This window comes from Colias croceus, chromosome 22 (genome assembly GCF_905220415.1).
Source record: "Colias croceus chromosome 22, ilColCroc2.1".
NCBI lineage: Eukaryota > Metazoa > Arthropoda > Insecta > Lepidoptera > Pieridae > Colias > Colias croceus.
The window spans coordinates 2,314,936-2,341,540 of record NC_059558.1 but is presented as its reverse complement, the minus strand read 5'-3'; the positions used below and the strand labels follow the sequence as shown (position 1 = coordinate 2,341,540).

Here is a 26,605-nt window from a genome sequence, read left to right as displayed (position 1 = left end):
TTTCTAAAACACACAGCGTTGGATGAAGAAAGCAGTCTATGAATCCTATATATCTCTATGCAAATTGGGTCACCTTACCAAATATCGATGGATCTTTCACCTCACTAGCAAGAGCGCGTCCCTAGTATGGCATCTGTCATCATCGCCTTTGAAGCGCTGTCATCTTCCAAGCTCCATAGCGTTTATGAATTCGTGCGCAATAACATCGCGCAGAATATAATTCTCGAATTCGAATATATATAATTATAATTCTCGAATATTAAGTGTGATAAAACACACACGCGTTAAATTTTAGTGTTTTTCTAGTGAAAAACGGAATTAGTTCCAATATGAAACACAAAAGACCACGTTGTCGGAAGGAAATTCGAAAACCGGTGCTTTGGTATGTATAATAGTGGCGGGAACTCTTTTTCGTCCTCGGAGGACGAGAGAAGTAATGGTTCGTCACTGCCCAAGAGACCGGGAGACGAGAAATTCCGTAAGTACAATCAAACTTGTCAGAACATGTCCGGACTCGTGCATAGATTTTCATCCAGCACGTGGCATACATTTCACAGTATTTGACACAAATACATCAATATTTGGATGTAGGTAATTAATAAAACACAATGCATGCCTATAATGAGATCACTACATTATCATCGGGTTTCTTTATCATACACAGGCACATTGGTTACTGTGTCAAGTATTGCTTTTAACCAGACTTGTGAAATAGCGTTAGGCTACCTAGGTAGAAGGTACTTAGGTATAAGGAATCCACCGTGATCCCCTCTGGCTAACGAGCCCCAGCACTCAGCAGGTAGTGAGGCATCTCAATCACTTAGACCATTCAATTGTAACTACCTCAACAAAAGTGAGTACCTACTACTTAGTGCCCACTGACTACATAAATAATTCAAGACAATTAAGATGTACTTAGATTTTAGATAGTTAGTTACAAAACCTGTCTATCACAATATTCTAAAGAGAAGAAATTGTTAATTAACTATTTTAATATTATTTCAATATTGATACATGTCACATATAGATTTTACATTACTTATTATAGGATATGATATAGACTATAGAGTGTATAATATGAGCAACAGTCTCACACAATATTCAGTAGGAGCTACTTATTACTGCAAGTTGAGATTACCTAATTTATCTTACGGTAAATAATTCTTAACATAAGGAGCTTATTTTCATAGCCAATTGATACCAGAATAAGCTTTGATTCTATGGGTACTTATTTGAATAGTAGTGAAAGATCATAAGAAATAGACATTGCAGATTATAAGAGGTAGATATGTTTATATACATTATCATCATCAAGGACCCATATTTACTGTATCCCCGAACAGTTGAATGAGATCATTCTTGGTTATAATGTTACCGATGATAATGTTGTTTATCTAGTTCCTTTCTTACTTAAGTGAAAGAGCTTGCCTTAAAATTAACACTCAGGTGTGATAACAATTCTATAATATCAACAGTAAAGTAAGCAAAATCTTTGTATTTTTTATTTGTATCTTCTACAAAAATATGTACTGAAAATATGTACAAGGCGTCCTTAGCCATGATTAGCTTAGTATGGTTATGCTGAAAGAACTGTGTCCAGAAAGACCCAGAAAAATATATGCCATACTTACATTCAGATATGCTTCTGGCAATAAGAGCTGATGGCTCCCCCAGGTTGATATTCAACCTGAGACACCTAAACACCTAGGTATTAACCAGGTAATTTTGATACATATCACAGATTATAACGGTAATTAAATTTTTACAAAGCCAGGATTGTCTTGTAAAATTAGACATCATTGGTAACAGTAATGAGATTCTCACAAGGCCAGGATTGGCTTGTGCAATCAGGCATCATTGGCCTATTTTCTGCCTGCATATGGCAGCCATTTCAAATGGTCGCGGAGACCCTACAGGCTGGAGGTGCCCTCCTTCTGTTTTATTTAAGCTATTAAGTTTTGGTCTATTGAGACCGTTGCAAAATTAACTTCACAGATCTTGTAGACTGTGAGGATTTTGGAAAAGCTTAATTGGCACTACAGCCACATAAAGTGCCTTCTGATTTAGTTGGACAATTATCTTTTGGGTCTACCATGACTAATCCAATTTAACTTCACAGGTCGCGGAGACCATGGAGGTTTTGGTAAAGCCTGATTGGCAGGACTATTCCAATTCAACTTCATAGGTCGCGGAGACCATGGGGGTTTTGGTAAAGCCTGATTGACAAGACTATTCCAATTCAACTTCACAGGTCGCGGAGACCATGGAGATATTGGTAGAGCTTGATTGGCACTCCAATCACAAAAAGGGCCACAGCCCTCTGATTTAGTTAAACTATCAGGATTATTCTAATAATTTAACTTCACAGGTCTCGGAGACCATGGAGATTTTAGTAAAGCCACAGAATGAGCTACAGCCTTCTAGTTAGACAATTATCTTTTCGTCTACAAGGATTGTTCCAATTAACTCTACAGGTCCCGGAGACCATAGAGATTTTGGGAAGGCAGGTTTGGCACATCAATTACAAAGTGTACATTGTAAGCCTGGATACTTGTGCCTCATGTGTGATACTATAGAAATGTCTGTGTTATTGCCAGTCCCAAAAGCCTCAAAGATAGAGCATACTGTGGTAGTCATTAAAAGGACCATGTCTTGCACTAAATAAGAGTTGCAGACAGTTCTAGACATCTAACACTGAGAGGACTGTACAGTTATTTCTCTAGAGTTTCGCGCACAGCAGACCAAGAGAGAAAGGCTTTCCCTCTACATGCTATACAAGACTTAAGAGTTGTGGAAAAGAAACATAAACAGAAATGTAATAGTCTTTGTAAAAGAACAAGTTTCTTACTTCCTAACTACAGATACCGCGGATGCGGGCTGAGTAGGACATCTGAACAGTACTTACCTGTCAGAGAAATGAAGAGGGAAGCAGGGGACTTGGCATTAGAACTTCTGACTTATATGTCGTGTACCAGATATGCAATAAAAGTGCTTCTGAGTAAATTGCAAGGGGCGCACATCCTGTAGCCCAAGCTATCAATCAGACTTTGGTCGCCCACATACAAAGGTTGCTGACTCTCTTAGCTCTTACAACTGAGTAACTGTACCTAGCTGAAAAGTTGAGAATAACTCTTGGCACGCTTCCAGGACGCCTAAGTGGCCTTTGATTTAGATTGCCTCTCAAGAAATCAACCTGTACCGGAGTGGCTTCTCCTACCTTGTACAACAGGAAATATAATATTTCGGAAGCTCCTGATATGGTCCATTTCGCTATCCAAAGGAATGCTTTAGTGCCAAGGCATATTTGCCAAAGCCTGCTCCGAATTTTGCGACATCTGCAGTCGTTGATGGAGCTGACGCCTAGACTGAATATTCCCTTTCAAGGATAATCCTCCAAGTGCACTAGCGCACCTCGCACCCCGGGACCGGGGCAGATACATAGCACCCAAGGGTGGCTTATGGTTGATATAATAAATAATAATAATATACGGGCATTTCTCCGCAACTCAATGTCAAGCGCCTAAAGATGGCTTATGGTTATTGACTATTATGGTTATATATGGTTATTGACCCGGAAGTCATGAGCACTCAGACCATTGGTGAATGGCCTTACGGCCTTATGGCCCCCCAACTGCTCAGTCAGAAAAGGGGGGGGGGGGGGGGGGGAGAAAACAGCCCATTGTAAAGCAAAGGGAAAGAGCAGTTAAGTAGTGGTGCCCCTCCACAGTGCCAACATATGACCCTCCAAGCAGGAGGTGACTTTCATAATGCAATGCTAAAAAAAAAAAAAAAAAAAAAGAATGCATGTAATCTAGTACACAGGGATTTTATTTAATTGGCTTAAGTCTATCATAAGCAAGCTGACCCTGTTCATGACATGAACATGACTTCTGAAAACCTCAAAATACAGTTTTTTATCACAGCAAGATAAGATTATAACCTGACCTGAATTTGGATACTAAATGGATACAACAACACATTATCCATCAGGTGGTCGGTTGTGAGGAAACTCAGACACATAGATATGCCCAGTGACCCATGTGGAAAGGTTGGTTCAAGTAACAAAGGACTGATTTTCAATCTTAAAAGTAGATAATTGATTCTTATCTATAAAGGGGCGGACCCTTTAACCTTGCAACACAAACCTTTATCTCTGGCTAGTTAAGGTCCCTCCAGATCTTAAAAACAGTAAACGTAGCAGCCCTGTCCAGCAGTGGCTTCAAGAATGTGGTAAGGGCACCAACCCGTGGAGGCAGTGGAAGGACCATACAGTCAATTATAAAAGTTTTACTGTCAATCAGTCAATTTAGCCAGTGCCAGTGAGTCTGGTTTACTTTAAGGTAACCTGAAACTGTTTAATTTATTATTTAATTCAGTGTAATTAATTTAAGATCATAGTAATGATCAATGTGTAACAAACATGCTTATTGCTTAAGGTACAGTTGTGTTAACATTGCTTATTATAGTTATTTTATATACAGATGTTATTTACTGTAGTATTTAGCCTTAGAGGCTCCATTGTTTATCCTTGGTGACATTGATCTTCCTTTGAGTTATAATTTTTAAAATTTTATTTTTATGTTATTATTTGAACTTTGATTTGTATCAAAGATATAGAGAAATAATTAAGCAGTTCTTAGGTTCTAAGACTTAGTTCATTAGTATTGGCTTATTGAGAAGATTATCTGAGGAGAATAATTTAAAATTTAGAGGATACCTATATGGTTAGTTCTTACAATATGAAAGAAAAACAATTTTTGTTGTTATTACATAACCCCCTTGTATTGTTTTTAGAATTTAAAATATAACTTTATTTTACAATACAAAAGGTTCATTTAACATTCTGTAAGGAATGAAATTTAAGTTGTTAATACAGCACTTAGGTATTACAATATTAACAAGATAATTTATTTTCAACATAGCGTTTGTATGTCTTTCTTCACCAGCAGATATCAAACACATCTTCATCCAACGCTGTGTGTTTTAGAAAGACACATAATATTGATGTTTTGCATTAAAACAAAACATGTATTATGTGTCGAATAAAACACACAGCGTTGCAGTTTACTGCTTGCTGATGAAGATGCTATGGAGCTTGGAAGATGACAGCGCTTCAAAGGCGATGATGACAGATGCCATACTAGGGACGCGCTCTTGCTAGTGAGGTGAAAGATCCATCGATATTTGGTAAGGTGACCCAATTTGCATAGAGATATATAGGATTCATAGACTGCTTTCTTCATCCAACGCTGTGTGTTTTATTCGACACATAATACATGTTTTGTTTTAATGCAAAACATCAATATTAAATATGTATTTCAATTGTATAAGAGCTAGCGCGCAAGAGCAACTTTTGTCTCCGCAACTATTTTGTATCTCCCATCATCATCAACTCCATGGGGAGTTGCGTCGCTACGTGCGCGCACTTTCCTACTAGCCCATAGAGTTGATGGGAGAGACAAAATAGTTGCGAAGACAAAAGTTGCTCTTGCGCGCTAGCTCCAAATATGTACTTATCGAGATTTGATTGAGGGCTAATTTTTAAATCGTTGGTTAAAACTTATTCTTCGGATAACGTATTAATCTAACATTTCGAAAATGCCGGAAAATAATTGTCCGGCTTTGAGAGTTTAATGGTGACATTTTAATATTATCGTGTAATACTTTATTGGACGGATAAGTTTTAACCAAGGATTGAAAAATCGGGCCTGAGTTGAATAAAGATGTACGGTAGTTTGTAGTTAAAAAGATGACCGAAAAAATTATACGTTTGATAGTATAAATAAAAAATAACATCAGGCCCTCTATATGAGAAAAAATTTAACTCAGAAATTTGGCATTCAAATTAAAATTACATAACATTACCTTTAATCACTGACGGGAACCCAAACAAGAGTTTCCCTACGAAAAAGTTTTTCTTAAAAATAAAATAAACTTCAACTATTCTCGTTACAGAGGTCCAACAACGTGACGGACCGCGTGACGAAAATGTTTTCCTCAACCATTTCCATAATTTTCCAGTTTTTTCAGTCACGTTAATTTGGAACACGTTTTGTGCTGTCTACTATTAGCACATTTAAGGCTCTACGTAATTTCATATCGCGAAACTTTAAACCTGTACATTTTTAGTACCGAAAGGGTAAAACGGGACCCTATTACTGTGACTTCGTTGTCTGTGTCTGCCTGTCTAACTGTCTCCAGACTGTATCTCATAAACCGTGATAGCTAGAAAGCTGAAATTTTCACAAATGATGTGTTTCCGTTGCCGGTATAACAACAAATTACTTAATCCCCATAGTACGGAATAACGGAACCCTTCCTGCGTGAGTCCGACTCGCACTTGGCCGGTTTTTTGTTGTCTACTATTAGCATTTATACTGGGTTCTACGTATATTCAGATCGCGAAACTTCCAAGTTAAAACATTTTTAAATTTGTTTATACCGGTTGATACTTAATTTATATAAATCTCGTGTCACAATGTTTGTCCTCAATGGACTCCTAAACCACTTAACCGATTATAATACAAGTGATAACTGCGTTAAAAACAACCGACTTCAAACTTGCACTTGCAAAATTTACAAATACCTACAGACAAAAATGCTCATAAAATAAAAACTACTGGGCCTATCCGAATAAAATTTTTATGGGACCAATTCGACACCATCCCGCATCGAACAAAAAAAGAATCACGTAAATCGGTTCAGAAACCTCGGAGTAATCGGTGTACATACATAAAAAAAAATATATATACCGGCCGAATTGATAACCTCCTCCTTTTTTTTGAAGTCGGTTAAAAATTCGCACACCATGTGCAGTTCGATCCAACTTGAGAGATAGGATAGTTTAAATCTCAAATCGTTTTAGAGATAGCGGGCGAAGCCGCTGGCGGTAAGCTAGTCGTTTTATAAAGTGTTATACAAAAAATAAATGTACCGGATCAATATTACTTACTAAGTATTCAATTTTAATACTATACAGTAGACACTGATAATTTCATAGAAATTCACTTAATTATTATTATTACGTATTGATTGAGTATGGTACAAACTGCGGATATCATTTCAGCTCTTGTTGTGATTATAAAAATTAGGTGATTACATAAAAATGTGCTATTAATTTTCACAAATCAGCTTTTTTTGTCCAAAAAAGGTCACTTTAAAAATCCGTAATATTTAAAACCAATATAGGTTCGTTCAAGTTAAATGAAACATGTCCGATTTCCCCCGGTACTGCCGAACTTTCGAACGGGCGTACTCCTGCGCAAGCTTTATGCAATATGGAGCTATTTTTAATATTTAATTACGTTTTGGATTTTTTAGGATTGAATTTTTATATTTCGCTTGAATGATCAATTAAATAGTTACTTATAGCTTTAAGTGTCTTCAAGATTACTAAATAGAAGGCTGATGCTTCGAATGAAGATTGTTATTGTTTTTATTTCTTCAAGACAATCAATAATTAATTGTAAGAAAATTGTTTTAAATAATTACCCAATATACACGTAGACATTCCTATCAAATTTGCAAATTATATAAATTTGTAGTCCTCCGTTAATTTTGAATTATATTTTGTTGTTGTAAATTTATAAACCGCACTGACCATCTACATAATATTTGTACCCATTTCCCTATCCTACCAATACTATCAACACTACCAATACAAACCTTCCAACAAAGGAAAGTGAAAACGAAAATAAACAAAACACGTGACAGCTTCTAGCTGGTTCTGTCTTGCGTGATATAAGTCGATCGTTTGACACACATAGCGGCGGGTTGCGAAACGGCGCGGGCGCAGTCTGGCACCGCGGTCAGTTGTTGCCGCGTGCAGCGATGAAGCGCTGGATTTTTGCATTTTTTGATATTGCATTGCACTTTTGATGAATTGACCCTAGCAGCGGTGAAGCGCTAGATGTTTTTTAAATATCGTATGCACTTTTAATGTAGTGGCGCTTGTAGTGATTGAAGCGCTGCGTTTTTAACACACTTAGCTTCACCTGTTTGTTTCACTGGCTCCTTAAGACTCAATTTTAATATAAGTACTTTAAACTTAAGCATTTGCTTTTTAGGTATGCGCTTTTTCGGTATTCACTGTTTATAAATAGTATGAATAGGAAATAAGGAAATAGAGAACGGATATCATACAATTTAAAATTAATGCACGATATTTGTACAGAAATAAGCTGCATTTCAACTTTGACTCGCTATTTAAATTACCCAAACAGGAGCCTATTAATTATCAATCAAATTAGTCAGACATGAGAAGTTGTAGCAAAAAAAGTGCTGCGTATTTTAAATGTTTTTTCTGTAAAATACGCATTCATAAAAGAAGACAGCAATGAAGATGATTATAATATTAGGGTTAATTTATTTTTAACTTTATGTACAAAAAATTGTTAAATGTACAAATTTAACCAAACATATCGTTGTTTAAATAGTGCAATCTAATTGCCATCTGCCAAGTTACTTTTTAGTTCAATTATATCTTATTCAGAATATACTATTTACATTGTTTGCATTATAATTATCGAATTCATTGAATTTATTATATCATTCAACGTCCATATTCAAATTGTTGAATCTGCATAACGAGTAATCACACATCCGCAAATTTAAATCAAACAGCGTAAAAATCGATTCACAATTACCTCAAAACAGTCTTTGCAAATTTTTTAAGCGCTTCAAGCGATGTATTGTCTACAATTATTGCTTGGTTTGTTTGTTTAATTGTTGGAAAATATATATTCTAGCACTTTTTACGTTCATCGTTTGAACTAGTCACAGATCAATGCCCTGTGAAGGTTCATTTCCTAACGTTTTTTAATTAACTGCTTCAGTAATTAATACATAAATCGTACGCAAATCCAATGTCGCAATGTATTGGAAAGAAAGGAAAATCCGTATGGCAAAAGCTCTAGAATTAAGTCGCTGGCTTTTGCTCTGCCTGAGTTGGGACTTGGGACGGGATATAGAAAAAGAAAAAATATTCTTTTTTACTAGTAGGATGATATCACCTTCATTAATGAGATGATTCAATTTACAACAATTGCGAATTAATTTCCACATAAAAGTGTAAAATCAAAAATGCATAGGTACGATAAAATTAAAATATTATTATGATCACATCCCGACAATATTCAATCTTTAAAAGGCTACAAATAGAAATCGCATTTATTTTTCATCAACTTAAAAACAAGTAAATTTCGTCACCTCTAATCTATCCAAAAAACTCAATGAATTGAAAAATAATAAAACCCACATGGTATAAATTAAATTCGCTTTCGCATACCGCCATCCAAAACACAAAAGGCATATTAACGAAAAAAAGTGAAAGCCGGTACGCACACCCACACAAATAACGCACACATACACGATTCTGAATCATCGTTTGTATAACGTAGGAACTTATTTGTATAATTAGCAAAATCCTTGCTACTATAAATTAGTGTTGTTACCGGAATGTTGATTTGAATTCGAGTTGATGATTTATTGATTGACAATTGTATAAGAAGCATATTCGTACATTTTACTACATAATATACAGGGTAAGGCACGGTCCATGTTATATGATATAATATTAACCGCATAATATATTACAATACAAACAATTATATCATTTAGATGCATTCCAATCAATGCCGTTAAAAATATATACGGTCGAATTGAGAACCTCCTCCTTTTTTTTTAAATAGGTCAAGCTAAACAAAAACCGAGTATGTGACAAATAAAAATACTTACTGATGGACAGATGCAAAAAAGAATCGTTGGTTTTAACAAATAATAATTTAAATTACCCACAAGTTAACCTAAAATTAAGAAGGTATATTATTACCACAAAATTTTAATATCTACACTATAATTATATAAAGAGGAAAACTTTGTTTCATATTATAAAGGCGAAAGTTTGTAAGTATGGATGTATGGATGTTTGTTACTCTTTCACGTAAAAACTACTGAACCGATTACAATGAAATTTAGCACACATATAGAGGGTAACTTGGATTAACACATAGGATAGTTTTTATCCCGGAAATCCCACGGGAACGGGAACTATGCGGGTTTTCCTTTGCAAACGCGGGCGAAGCCGCGGGCGGAAATCTAGTATAATATAATACTATACTAGTAGTATTACAATACTAGAAAAAGCTCTGAATCAAAATGTGAATAGATTTGTCGAATTATTCATGAATTATTCAAATACGATTGTTTATGTGACAATCGGACTATTCATAATTTAACAAGTTCGCAATAATGACTCAATCTAAATTCATAGATGAAATATTGGTTTAAAGTTTTATTAGCTTCGATAGAGCCGTTGAGTGACTATTTTTGAAAAGAATAAAAATATTATTTTATTATTTTTATTCTTTTCAAAAATAGAGAATTATATTTTGAATACCTATAGTACCTAATTGAATTCGCGTACCACACATATTTCTCGATCAGCCTTTGTTTCTTTTTCTATATAAATAAAATTTGACACAGCTTTTATATAACCAGCAAGATATCACTAAAAATTTTTAAAAATTTTTGCTAAAGGTCTGCCACACTTTTGTCTTCTTTCTAAAACCTTTTAAGTTTGATTTTTATGTCTGTTTTCGTTTCCCATTAAAATGAAAACCAGAATGGAAACGTATAGGTAACACTTTCACCTAAAACCTTATTAGTAAATTATTGTGTTTATTTTTCTTAATTTGGAAGTACTAGGACTTCTTTTGGACACCTCTTACAATTCATGTCGCTCTGGTAACCAAAATTAGTGAACCTAACAATTATACTAATTGAATCCTGTGGTTTTGCTCGCAATATTGTGTCCGGTTAAATAAATTAATACTGTTTACTATGTAAAGTCATGATTTGTTGAATAATCATAATAAATTGTTCTGATTTTAAATTAAAATAAAATGACAACAAAGAGTACCCTTTCATTAACTAGGATATCAGGCAAGATTATAAAAAATAAAAATTAACAGTACTCTACGATTTATTCACGAAAAAGCCAATAAAGTATTTTCGCTTGAAAATGAATAAAACCCAGGATATTTGTAAAGTATTGTGAGCGAACTATCGACACAGAAACTAGGACACACAGCGAAAATTTCCACACTTAGCACACTATTATAACTCTTATTACGATTCATTAGAGTCCATTCTCGCTCAGTGTTAAGAAACGAAAATGAAAGTTATATGCCGATTTGCGAACACAATTTTGAATACAAAATTCACGATTCTTCAAGCTTTGTGCGGTAGGTCGGTTACTACGGCCTGTGAACCAGTTTCATATGAAATACATTATAATCTTATAAATATTTTTTTTTGAAAATTGTATTTGGATTTTTAATATTTTTTTTCTTTTGTAACGTCTTAGTGTAACGTTCATCGTTGACAAAAAATTTGTTCTCTGTGTTTACGTAAAAAATCGTAATTCTTATTTTATTTATTACGAATTAGAGGATATTTTTCATTTTAGTTTATATATGTTTGTTTTTTAACCGTTATATGTTACATAGTTGTTTTATTGGTTTTGTTTGTTAAATTCATCTTCATAAACCGTGGGATGTGACGAACTTTCACTTATAATTTGGTCGATACATCTTTCAATATACATTTTGAAAGAAAGAAAGAAAGAAAGAAAAAACATTTATTAACATTTCCTACATTATTAACTCTACGTGCTCTATATTTTTATGTTACCAAAAGAATAAAATCATGTTTTTATTGTCTGATTCTGGTTCGTACCTACGCCATGAATGTTTGGTAATTTTCCAAAGTATCTTTAATGTTCTAAGGAAAAAATATGAATAGGTACCCCAAATAAAAAAAGTGAGTAACAAACATATTAAATATTATCTCTATGGTAACAAATAAACAATTTTTTTTATATATTTATCGTGCGATGTGGTTATAATAGTATCCTTCCCGACCCTTAAAAAAATTATATCTTTTTAGTGAAGCTTAATATTGAATATTGTAGCTTTATGTTAGTCAAAGAAATTTCAAAATCGCTTCAGTACTTCCGAAGATTACCCCAGTGTTTTTTTTATGTTTGTAACGTACAAAAAAAACTATTTATTATTAAGTACTAGCTTACCACCCGCGGCTTCATCCGCTTTGTCTAAAACCTAATAAATTATATATTAAAACCTTCCTCTTGAAATACTCTATCTATTAAAAAAAACCGTATCAAAATCCGTTGCGTAGTTTTAAAGATTTGAGCATACAAAGGGACATAGGACCAGAGAAAGCGACTTTGTTTTATACTATGTAGTGATTAGGTAGAGTTAGTGTTATTACTTATTAGTATGGTTTAAATAACTATGAATGAATATATATTTGTCTGTTATAAAATATGCGTAACATACAATTATTAAGGGACAAACTATTATCATTTAGGATACGGGCTGACCTTAACGATGTGATAAAAATAATTTATGATTCCGCTTTTGTCACTCATTCATGAAAAATTATAGTAATTTAATGCTGTACAAAGAAGTAGTAAGTACATATTTTTAATTATTGTCCTAATTGGTATAAATAGTATATAGGTATTTTTAATTGTCCTTATTGGGAAAATTCACTTTTCAATAAGGTAATAGTAGATAGTTATGGCACTGCCGCCATGACTGAAAATTTTGAACAAGATTTTTGTAAAATTATCATAATAAATAAATAAATAAATATCTTTATTTGCTCAAATGTGGTTTACAAATTATTACAATAAGGAAAGTACAGCACATTCGCCATGCGCCATTCTGGCATGCAAACAGTTTTTACAGCTCCGCATAATCAGATTTTTTTTTATATAAACATTAATTATTATAGTTTAGATCGATTGTCTATTAATTATTATACATGTCAATTTTCACCCAAAAAGTCCCTTATATAACTATTATATCGTGCGAAATGTGAAACAATTTGAAAGAACAATTAAAATAAAACCTTTGAGTAATCAGGCAAAGGGCTAACGAAAAAATGTCACTCGTTGGGACAGATTTTTCAACTAAAAAATTAAAAAAAAAAAATGTGTTTGCAAAAATACTGCGTACAATTTTATAGGGATTCTAATCAATTCAATATTTTCCTCAGTTATTTAGGTGTTTACCCGATTATTTAAATTTATTGAAATGCTAGGAACTAAGCAGACAAAACAGTGACCCAAACATAAACAGATAATTTTTAAGTGCGAAATTGAACCTTACAGTAATAGCAATAAGGAACTACGATTGATGTTCACCACGTGAGTTTAGTCACGTTGTTACTTTAAACGATATTTTCAAAATAACTTGAAAATACAGGAATTTTCATTTCAAGAAATAATAGCGAATCTCCGTATCTTGAAAAAACAATAATTTTCATTTTAAAACGTATGAAATAATTTTTTTATTGTATGATACGAAATGGAATAATAGTGAATTTTCTTACCTTGAATATACAAGAATTTTCATTTTTAAACGTATGGAATAATTTTTTTTATTGTATGATAGGGAAGCGCTTGACCACGATCTCGCCTGATGGTAAGCTGAGATGTGGCCTAAGATGGAGCGCGCTTCCCTGGAAGGTACCTGTTTACTCTTTCCTTGAAGACCTTCATATTGAAAAGTAAATAATTAGTAAATATAAGAAACTATACGTGAAACTTTATGTGTTGTATGTACCCATTTACTATAATATGTATTAGATAATATTATAGAACCTATTAATACTATCATTGGCATGCGGATTTACAAGTTAGGACAATACGATACGACCTACGATACAATATAATAATTGATCACTATATTTATGTAATAAACGAAGAAAAGTTTGATGTAGAGCAAGCTTCAACTTCACTATCTTTCAATTAATATAAAGCGATATTTTTTATTTATTTTTGGTAATATATTGTATTAAATTTAAATCATTTATACCAGTACATACATTCACTTTGTTTCATTTAAGAAGTATTTTTAAACTTAAACTCGGAGTTTTTATTCATGTTTATTTTTTACGTTTTGAATACAATTTTTTAAAGCGATTCTTTACTAGAAAGTAAAGAATCGCTTCTACCGAGAATCATTCTTACATTTTATTTCATCTATCCATCGGTATATCAAGAACGGCTCTACATAAAACAATAGGTCTAACTTACTATTACGCAATAATACAATCATATTTTAAACATCCGATATGAGCACGTGATAAAAACATTGAAACGTGACAAATGAGTCAGAAGAAAATAGAAAAAAGTAGAATTCAAAATACTAATATATTAATTAAAAAGTCTGTCTGTCTGTCTATTATAATATGTTATTTAAGGATTAACCATAACACTGATTTTGAAGTTTGAAATAGGTGAAGCTGATCTTTAAAAATTTAAAGGAGAATGGCGAACTCCCATAGGACTTTGGGCCTGATCGTTACACTGATGATTTATGTGGGGTTAAATAGATAAAAATATACAGATTCTATAAATATAACAATTAAAGATCTGTTCTATGGGTTAGCAGAGATATTGAGCATGTAATGTCACTAAAATTGAGGTTAGGTTTGCTCGAGTTCAATGAATAGCTTTGTTTCTTTCTAAGTAGAGGTAAGTTTATATCCTATAATATATATTATTTAGATAGAGTGTAACAGAAGAACAGTTAGGTAATAGAGATATTGGATCGAACTTTTATTCTTTTAGAGTACCTACCAAAACATCGTAGGTACTTATAAGTAAGTATATAAAATAAAACACGTTTTTTCATAAATCGTTTATTCATCATTATCATCATAAACAATTAACACATCATCCAGAAACTGTGCTGGCGGCATTAAATCTGGTTGATACCTTGCCCAGCTAAGGTACCATATTATGGACATAACGTGACAGCAGCAACCTACAGTTCTTCTTCCTACTAAACAATTACAATAATAGACTGTTATTGCTTCCCTTCCTATGAGAGCACTGTCGACTAAAATATAAGTAAAATAAGTTTTACTACTTCTATGCCTGGATTGAATGCGACCTCTTAAAAGCCATGTAGTACTTGATGTTGACAGTGCTCTCTGTATGTCGCTGTCTGATTCACGGCACACTTCTATAACATATTTGCCATCGTTTCTTATGTGCTCACCATAATAGGACCTTGCTTGCTTAATTTGATATGAACCTAAGGAAACCAACTGCATTGTCATCTTCATGATTTTCAATCCTCAAAGAATCATTTGCAAGTTTCCAGCATGCATCAAATAATATGTGATCAGAGTGAGTGATCTACAAATAAAGAATTAATATTACAATTGGACAAAAGAAAGTGAATATATATAAAGGGTTGGCTTTAGTTAACTGCCGCACGAATTTGTTGGAAATATTTATATTGTTAGTTAGCTAGGTAATGTAAGATTGTAATTCCAAAATATTATCGTTAGGAAACTTGTACTTTTTTAGTTATTAATTTTTAAAGTTAATAATTTTTTGTGCGAAAAAAGCGCATTTATCCGTTTTGTTGTGCAAAAAAAGCGGACCAAGACGTTCCATTTCACTGTACTGTGACTTAATGCAGCGGCCGGCGAGTGCCAAAAGCGACTTTAGGGCGATTCCCACTCAAACAAAAAATAAATCTACGTAGGTTAAAAAACTATTAAACTTTTATTTTTAATATCCAAATAGGTAGCGAGGAGCGAAGCGACGAGCGTGTTAGTTTAACTCTTGAACTGCCGCCAGAAGCGACTTTAGGGCGATTCCGACTCAAATAAAAAAACTACGTAGGTTTACACAACTTGTTTGTATTTTATTTATGTATCGTAAATTTTTTGTTATTATCGTCTAATGCTTAGTTAAAATGATTTTACACCAATTCCATACATTTTGAGGTTAGAATAGGAAAATTGATTTTTCTCCAAAACTATTGGTTTCCTAACTTTCCCCTTTTGGGGGGAGGGTCCCCCCTCCTCCTCCCCCCTCCCCTCCCACAAAAAACCTACAATACGTGCGGCAGTTAACTAAAGAAACCCCTATATAAATCTCGTGTCACAATGTTTGTCCTCAATGGACTCCTAAACCAGCACTTAACCGATTATAATAAAATTCGCACAACTTGTGGAGTTCGATCCAACTTGAGAGATAGGATAGTTTAAACATTTAGGTACCACGGGCGAAGCCGGGGTGGACCGCTAGTATATATATATAAAACAATGTGTGTTTACATTTTTGTTTGATTTCAATAGCTAGTACTAAATACCTTAGATAATACTAATCCACTAACCGTTAGAGGAGCAGCCCACCGTTGTATAATTGATAATATTGCGTTATCTTGTAACAAATGCATACGTATAGCATTGTTACGATTAGCATTAATACCACAGTTGATGCAGTTCATATTAATTGTAAATGAAAAATCGGATGCAAAGTCGGTGTCCAGGTAGGGTAGCAGTAGTGAGTCGTAAAGGCATGTAATCAAAGTCCGGTGTGCAAGCGTTGGTTGGTAGTAATAACAGAGATCGTCAGTGTCCGTAATACGTAGCGAAAGTCGATAAAGATGAAGAAAATAAGTTAACCACAAGCACAAAGTCGAATGTAACGTAACGAAAAACCTCAATCAAATGTCAAAAGTCAAACGACAAACATGACATTGTAATTAAAATTGAAGCGGCCAGCTACATTTCAGAAATATTCTTACAAAGTGCGGCCGCCATGAGTAAAAATGTATAGAATTACGGATTACCTAAATAAATAGCGTGCTAAAAAGTTAAAAATAAAATATGTAACGCAGTCAACTTATATTTCTGATTCATAAAGCATTTGAATTTTGTATAAAACTAAAAATGAAAATAAATATTCATTCGTTTAAATCGATATATCGACTATTTTACTCCTGACAGCACTGACAATCTCTGCTTGATAAGACCGGTAGTCATAGAAATCTAAATAACAATGCCGTTAGTGAACATATTATCTTTTTTTTCAAACATTTGTTTTCCCATAGAATCAGAAGTCAATATTTTACCAAGAATTATTAAAAATAACATAATGAATTTTAAATTTATTATCATTTCTGTAAGGCCTTATTTATGTTAGGCCCAGTTTCGCCATTCTCCTTTCCTCCTACCAAGTCTTGTGTTCCTACAAAGTTTGAATTATAATTGTCCGTTTAAATTGGGTCAAAACAAAGTCTAAAGGAATCGGTTACATACAAACATACAGGTGATGTATGTTTGTATAAAAGCAAGTTAAAAACTAAATATTTCATCTTTAAAATATTACTTTAGATTAAGTTTTTGATAGTACTTTGTCACTCTTTTATGTAAAAAATTACTGAACGAATTTGGTTGAATTTTGTCATGCGATTTGCGGGATAATCAGTAAAGGCATAGTGTGAGGAAAATAAGAGATTGCGAATTAAAACCGATTGAGTTTAATACGTAGTACATACCTACGTTATCACTTTAGGCAAAATTTTATTGGGGTCTGTTTGTTTGTCAATTATAAGGGTATAAAAATTAATTTAATATTGTGGGATATGGTTTTGAAAATTTTGTATTAAGTATAAAATTTATTCTAGTATACCTACCTATATGTTGTGTTTCGCTTTTTTATTAATTCATTTCAATATGTACCTTACTTCGTTGAATTATAATAATATGATAGTAGGTGTGTTTCAGTTTGAATCACACAATGATCTTACACACTTTATAATGAAAATAAATTAATCTTGAGGCGCAAGCGCAACCTATCATTTTTTTCCGAAATAGTATCATATTGTGCTTATCAATTTTTAAATATATTTTTTTACAAAAAACATCTTATTATAAATTTAAATGTGTCCTAATTTAGATAGAAACTACTTCCGATAGCGATTTAAATAAATTATTTATTAATGATAATTAATGGGCATTAATTAATTATTACGTGTCATTTAGTATTAGGATTTGTCATTTATTATCCAAATTGTTGAAAGTTAATGACTAGAGTTAATGGTACATGCATTACACTGTTTTATTTTCCGAATATTTTTTATTTTTATATTATATATTTATCTAATTATATATTTAATTAATATATCAAAATACCTAGTACTGATATAAATAGAATTCTGTTAAAAACAGCAAGATTGACTAATTTGTTATTACCTAGGTATAAAAATAGGAAAGTTAACGTAGACAACACAAATAATAAATATACGATTTTTATAACACCTATGTAAATATAATTCAAACATGCACCAAACACACAATAACAATCATGCACCAAATTCAATTTACCACAAATCTAACGAATTACATACAAATAAATATGTCGCGCCATAACATTGCGTAACGTCCCATAAAATCTAATCCTTTTCTAACATTTACGACTTTCACACATGTGTCCACACGCACACACACACAACAACGCACACACTCACCTATGGTCAGAGTGTGTGATCGGGCGCATGCGGCGCTCCTAGCTGCAACATCGACCGGCACAGTTCCGTGATCTCTGGATGGTTTAAGTTTATCAGATGGACGTACATCTGCTTGTGCAAGCTCAGCTCGCCGGTCACGGCTTCGAGCCGCTTCAGTAAAGCCTCTTTTTCCCGCAACAACGTTTTCACTTTTTCCTCCACCTCCCTGGATCGCACTTTTGCTTTTTCGCGCGATTTTCGCACTGCTATGTTGTTGCGTTCCCTTCGCCTTCTGTACTCATCCGTGCCTTTGTCTATCACCTTCCCTGACGACGAGCGTCTGGGTGGCGCTGGCTTGTGTTTTAACAGGGGTGGTAAGAGTGGTGCACCCAAGGGTGGTAATGGAGTGAAACCTCCCCCGTACGGGCCGCTGACACCGACAGGTGGTTGTGGGTTATACTGTCCTGTATATTGCGCACAAGTCACCGATCGTCTGAAGTCATGCGGCTCCGGGGGCTCCTCTTTAATCGGTGGAGCTTGTTCGTGTGAATTGGGCTGCACTGGGGCCGCGTACGATGCGCCAGAGTGCACCGGCTGCGGCATATACGCTAGGGTGGTGCGCGCGAACGGCCTCTGTTGCGGGGATCGTCCTCCTGGCAAAATTTCCTGGAACAGAGCCATCGTTTCCTCGCCTCGGAACTGGTCCTCGATGAGGTGCTGCAGGTCCAGGCTGATCTCCTGGCCATTGAGCTCGTCCAGGTCTGGAGGCGGGAAAGGGGTGCGCTTGTCATCGTTCGCTTTCTTGAGGTCTGGTTGCGGCGGCGGCGGCGGCGCCGCGGCTGCGTCGTACATTTGCGGTGATTCCATACCGCCGGGGCCGATCGGCCCAGCGGTTCCGTTTCGAGTATCCACTTCAGAGCACTAAGAATCACTAGAGCACATGCGGGTCGCGTGGCGTTGCACTCGCGGTTATCACGTATAAGTGTTGTCGCTCCGGCGGTCGGGCGCTGACTGGCCGCGCGAGCAAGGTTGCCCGGAAGGAAGCTGTAGCTGAAAGTTCACAAGTAAAAGTTTAAGCGACGCGCTCACTGTGCGGTTGATTCATGATTTTCATAGAGCGTTTGCGAGCGTAATGATTTTTCGTTCTCAAATTATGATGTTACCTTAATTTATGATTTGACGATGTGCTCTAAATAGGCTTTTTGCTCATAATGATCGTCAGTATAATAATTATATTTGATACGTTTGAAAATTAATTTTATATAATGTTTTGTAACATGATACGCCTATAATTACTTTATCATCATTGCTATAATAATCCAAGCTTAGAGTTTGTTTCATTATTATTTACTGAGCTTGTATTACTTGCCTTTTGATTAATAAATTAAAAATATAATGTGCAATTTGTGTAATTAATTTATCTATAAAATATATATTTTGAAATATTTACATGTCTTAAAAATGAAATTTAAATTAGAATTAGTGTTTATTTTATTAGTAGCATTAAGCTTATAAATGTAATTAGTTTTAAGAAAAAATAAATCGGTCATGCGTTAAAATACTTCGTATAAAATAATATTTATATGTACTTAGGTTCTTAAACTAATAAATATGACTGATTATTTTTAAACACATTATTAAAGTAAAGTTCATTGAATTAAATGTCTATTAAGTTACATTTAATACAGCAAATATCTGATTAACTCATGATAACAAGAAAAAAGTATCAAGAAAAATATCTGTGATTCATTTGTAAGGTTCAATAAACGTTACTTCAGTGCTTTAGCCGATAAGAGTCTAAATTATTAAAAAAAAGGAATTAAAAAAAAAATAATTATCAAAATGATAGATATATAAAAAAAAAATGCGTCGCAGTTATGATGACTTGCATTGGTTTGATTTCTTTTTTTGAAATATTATGTTGTAGGTACCTTTAATTTCTAGGAAATAAACTTTCGTTTAGGAACTTAATATTATTGATATCTAAATAATATACTTATTATGCTCTACATAATTTCTATTACCAAAGTTATCATTGTGTTTTGATTATTGATTACTTATCATTATTGATGATGATGAATGATTTTTAACAATATTTAGTATGAATTTGTATTACGAAAATTAATTATATAATACTTATTTATTTTCATGATAATTTCAAATATGTACCTATGTTTTTCCGCTCTATTTATAAGAATACATTCTCGACAAAGAAGAATTTTGCCCATTTCAGTAGTTAAATATTTATATCATTCCTCGAAATTGCTCGATTTTTCTTCAATAATTAAATAATGTTCATAAGGAAAACAATAAAACTCCCGACCCCAATGTAAAATACCCTAAGCGCAAAAACACAAAAAATACATCAATGTGAACACCCTTACATGAACCCCAGAACAATCCGAGAAACGATAGCGCTATCAGTTATCATCACGACCAACAACCTGCGTTATCACTGCATCTCTATCGATTTATCGATTCATAATCGAATCAATCGAATCAAGCACGAATGCACGTGCAACCGAATACGCGTTGATACATAGTTTACATAATCATTTCGTCATTTTGAAATCGATAATTTCATCCTTAGGGCCGTTTCGTCTGGGGACATTTTCTTTCGACGTCACATGTTCTTCAGTCTTCTCCATAGATACTACTTTCCGAATCGGTGGTAAATATTAAAAATATGTAATGACAAAAGTGCTTCTAGAAGTCTAATTGAATAAAATGTTTGAGTTTGAGTTTGACAGATTTTGAGTATAGTGAGTGTTTTGAATTTTGAGTTTAAAAACGAAATGTTTCATTTTAATTTTCAAGCTTATTATTTTTAGCTCACTGTGCATTGGAATTGATACTGTATGTGCGTGTGCATGTATAATTAAATATTAATAATTATGTAATTTATGTAATTTTTTAGCGTACTTTATAGCGTACGAGGTATGACGATTCATCAATGAGAGTTCGTTTGAATGAAAGACTAATCACTATTGAATTAGCATATTGATCTGCACAGTGCACATATTAGAATTAGGGAGGTTTTAACATTATTTTTTTTTACATAGAGTCGCCTCGCTACAAAGATATAGAGCTTTTGGTTTCGATCGCCATTGGAGATTCATAAATAAATACATATTACATAGTTGATAGTATTAATAGGCATGCCCTAATAGTAAGAATAGGGGATTGTTTAAAAAGGGGAATAATAAAACGAGTGACTGAAAATAAAGTTAGCGACTGATTATGAGATACTGATTTAATAACTTGAGCGGTATGAATTTGAGTAATTGACAAATAAACTAAACAAGCAACGAATATTGGTTGATAATAAAATACAGATTGAGCGTACTAAAGGAGGGTTGTGATTAATCCATTTGATATATTAGAATTCTAACTGTGTGATTACATTACTATATGAGCGAATAGATTACTAAGTGAGCGACTAAATTACGCTCATCTAGAGCGACTAAAAACACCAGAATAAATTGTTCAAATAGTTATTTAATAAAACTTTCAAAAACAAATTGAACTGATAGTACCTACTATGTCCATTATACTTAGTATTTTTCAAAGTAATTTTTCTATTCGAAATACCTCGATTAAGATAAAATGCCACTCAGTATAAATAAATCATATGCCAAATAATATAATGAAAACAATACAGGACGTAAATTTGTCACTCAAACAATTAATATTAGGTCGCTCAAATACTATGAAGCTGTTCATTTTGTATTTTATGTAACGCAAGTTAATGTTTGTTAGTTGCTGATCTATTAATTTTTCGTCGCTCGCAGTCAGTCGCTCACTTAGTAATTCTGTTACCCCAATTAATTATTTTTGATAACTAAAACTTTAATTTACAGACACTCGTTTAAATACTACCCGTTTAAAAATAATTGGTTATATCTCAGAATTACCAGTAAGTACATGATACAATAATAATTAATTATCAGTAATTTATTAGTAAGTGATTTAATGTATTGGCCATTAAGAAATTACTTACTGCATAAGTGATTGACCAATTTCACATTATTTAAGGAGTATGCCCAAATTTTTATGGGTCGCCGTATTGCATTAAATATTTTTGTGTATCAACAAATATTTGATAGTTATATGTTAGGAAAAATTACTTACAATAATTAAAGGTGTATAAAGTATTTAATACACTGATGCATATCAGTGTATTAAATACTTTATACACCTTTAATTATTGTAAGTAATTTTTCCCTCTATCCTACTAATATTATAAATGCGAAAGTTTGTGAGGATGGATGTGTTTGTGTATGTTTGTTACTCTTTCACGCAAATACTACTGAACCGAATACAATGAAATTTAGCACACGTATAGAGGGTAATGGAATGGGAACTATGCGGGTTTTTCTTTAAAACGCGGGCGGAGCCGCGGTCGGAAAGCAAGTGTAGTATAATCTTAGTATAGTATTGCTCTATGGCTCCTATGACCTATGTATCGGGAAGAGACTACAGCAATTTTTTTAGGTATTGAGATTCTAGTAATACCGTTATTTTTATATATGTTAATGTGTTATTTGTCCAATGTATGATTCATGGGGATACGTGCATTAGAACGCACGTGAGAGTTAAATATGGACAAATTGTTCAAACTATTGAGGAAAAAGGAATGGAATTGCCTATTCAGTGAAAAGTTTCGCTATAGTTGTGCCGTATTAAATATTTGAACAAAAATTTATAACCAGAACTATGATACTTTCATACTTATTATATCATGAACATGAACATCAACACTCACTATTAAGATTTTGCAAACGAAAGAACAACAGTAAACTAATCATAAATAGAAATTACAACAAATTTTAATGGCTTAATATAATAAATGGAAATTGGAGTCAAATGCTTATACTAAAATACGATCATATATCACAAGGACAAGCAAAACTGTTAGAGGTATTCACCATATTAAATGTATGGGTCAGGCACACGTGCCTCGTTGCACGTATTGTATGATATAACGGATTTAAATCGCGTTTTTATTTATGTATTAATCTATATAGCCAATTAAACATGGACTCATTCTTTCGTAAGTTGTGAACTTGTTAACAATTTTGATTACTATTTAGGTGGTATAATTTTGAGTAAAATAAGTTTGAAAGTAACTGGCCGGGCGGGTCACGAGTGGCTGAATTGGTCAAGCATCCGCCCCGGATTGGCGTGAAGGGATGCGGGTTCGAGTCCCGCCTCGTGATCGATTTTTTTCTATTCTTTATAAATTTTTATTTAGTAACTGGCCAATCAAAAAGTAGCTAGCGATCTTTCAGTGAAATTATGACGATTGAAAAGCTCTATCAAAACTTGTACAGTGGAAAAAATAAATAAGTTAGGACTGTATAAAGGTCTAAACTAATCATAATATTTTTAAATTAATTTTTCCAAAATTACACTATTCAGGACCTTGGCAAAACCACCAAATCAAATATGATTGTTATTTTTGTAATCTGATTATTGGAAAATTTAAATGTATGTGATAATATGATGTAATTTCAATATAATATGATTGTATTGCAATACCTGCATAAGGTTGGTAATATGTAAAAATGTATTGGTATTCACTATTCAATAAGTTATTTGAATTTTAATACATACGTAAGTAAAGTATTATAGCTATAGAATAAGGATTTATCTAGTTATCAAATACAATACATAATACGTATCTGAATCTTTGTTCTGTTCAAGACAGAGCCAGCCATCCCCACCAGGGAGTGGGGTGGTGAGAGGTTCTATGACGCAATATCGTATTGTAAGTGCAGTGCGAATTGGCCAGTTTTGTATTAAATCTATACTTTATAACTGACTAGCTTACCGCCCGCGGCTTCGCCCGCTTTGTCTAAAACCTAATAAATTATATACTAAAACATTCCTCTTGAATCACTCTATCTTCAAAAAAAAACCGCATCAAAATCCGTTGCGTAGTTTTAGAGATTTAAGCATACAAAGGGACATAGGGACAGAGAAAGCGACTTTGTTTTATACTATGTAGTGATTTTTCTTTATTTAACAACAATAGCCGATTGAAATTGATATATATTGTTTACAGATGAAATGTTCGATTAATAGAAAAATATATATACTAATATTTTATACACCAATCAACAACAATACTTACAAGGATATATCCCTCAACACGACGGAATATTCCACAAACGCCAATACAGACTGAACTCACGTCGCAATGACTGGGTAAGTAGGCAAGCGACAGCAGAAAGTGAACAACAGTGACGCAACCGCGCTGCTAACCTACTACACTACGTAGTCCCTAGAACTTGTTATCCCAGATAACCGGAATTCTTTATTATCCCAGACAACTAGTTTTATCCTGGATTGGAGTACACGATAAGGATGTTATCCCGGATAGAGGTAGCATATCCTCTCCCAAATAACCAGATATTACTAGTACTTTTTTATGCTGGATTGGAGATATATTTAATCGAAAACAACTTATACTAGATAACCAAAAACTGTTGGTGGGTATCCTAGTTTATATAGGGTTATGTTTAAAACGTGACAACTGATCACAGGTGAATTTTACGAGTTACGGTGAAATTTAAAATATTAAACCTTTTAACGTGATATTTTCCATCAGAATAGTCCTTATTTATTTTGCTCAGATTCTCTCCGTAACATAATCATTACTATTTCATTAGCGTTCATTTTATAATTTTTTAAACTCTACTTTTCTTGTCTTTAATTCAGATTGTTTTTTCATATGACCGCATTGCATTGGTGTTTTTTTTTAATAATTATCTACTAAGAAAGACTAGAGGAAATAAATATTTATCTAAAAGCTCTTTTCTACAGGCTCGTTCTAAATTTCCACGTTCTTTTCTTTAGGGGATTATAAGAAAAGGCTGTGGAAGAGATAACGACTATTTACTTTGGATATATATATATAGTTTAAAGTGTAATATTTCGTAATACTATGTATCAGCACTAAGTACTTCAACCTACCTTGTGAATTCGTTTAACTGAACAGTAACTATTAACCTGCTATTGTAGGAGGTAAGAAATAATAAATCATTATATTATGATGCATCGATGATGTCACACGCGTGTGAAGTTGAATATGATCAAGATTCATTTTTGCAAAGTTATCCAATTTATAAGTATATTATAGATTGTAGTAGAGAGACAGTCATAGAAAAATAAATGAAAAAAATAGTCAAGTATTAGGTTAGAAGTCGAAAAACTATTAAAAAAAAATAATATTATGGTTCAGAGTCAAGTGAGAATGTAGAGTATTTCTGTATACTTATGCTGGTTTATTCCTGTCTTTGATTTTATGTGACTTTGTTTCGATTTCAATCGCGATTTATTCATTAGGTATAAATAATATTTTGTATTATTATTTCGCGACCGCGACGTTTCCAACTCTTTGCAGAGACTGCTGTGGACGGAACAAGATTCGATTCTTAATGTAGAGTCGTTGTAATATTGTAATTTTTCTATTTGATAGGAATAGTTTTTTATTAAAAATTTTGATAATTATTAGACATGATATAACGAGGTTTATTCAATATTGAATTTGATTAACAGTATGCAAGATTTTGAACACAATCCCATGCCTACAAGATTTAAGCGCGATAATGATTTATTTAATAACAAGCCGCAACTCATGAACTTTGACAGTGTGGTTTAAATTAATAACCACAAAATCAAGTAAATATCGCGCCCACACACACCTACAGATCGTCCGACAAAAACATTAGGTTAACGTTAAGCGGTACCAGGGTAGCATGAATCGGGCACACGTTGCGTAACCCACTCTCACTTTCGCGACGGAGGCCGAGTCTAGCCATCCGCGTTGACTCCATTCGTGTTATGCATACCTGGTACTTTGAATGTTATTACGGTTTATATTTATTTAATTTTGACTTTCGTAAAAGTTAGTTTTTATTTCGGTAACACTAAACTAACAAAATAAAAAATAATAATAAATTCAATGGAATACCTACCTGTTATTTTATGAAGGAAATTCTACAGAGATTAGGAACTATATAATATATTCAGTATAATAAATAACTGAATACTAGTATATTCAGTTATTATAATATTTTATTTACGTATGAAAAAATTCATTTTTTGGCGATTTTTCAGTATTGTTACAATTTTGTTTAGCTTAAATTCCTTCATCCTTCATCTGTATCCGTATTTCAAATTCAATGAATTAAAATCTAGGTCACCAAAGATAGTCTGAAGACAATGATTTTCTAGCGCGCAGTAGGTATATGATA

General features: G+C 33.3%; 1 protein-coding gene across 1 annotated transcript in view; it reads right to left on the bottom strand.

Annotated features, from left to right (window-relative positions):
- LOC123701930 (CCAAT/enhancer-binding protein) overlaps window positions 1-19,348 on the bottom strand; it is a 28,997-nt gene extending 9,649 nt beyond the window's left edge. The window contains exon 1 of the mRNA XM_045649559.1: window positions 18,366-19,348. Coding sequence (XP_045505515.1) covers window positions 18,372-19,211 — 840 coding nt within the window. The 5' untranslated portion in view covers window positions 19,212-19,348 and the 3' untranslated portion in view covers window positions 18,366-18,371. The remainder of the gene's footprint in view (window positions 1-18,365) is intronic.
- Window positions 19,349-26,605: the final 7,257 nt, after the last annotated feature.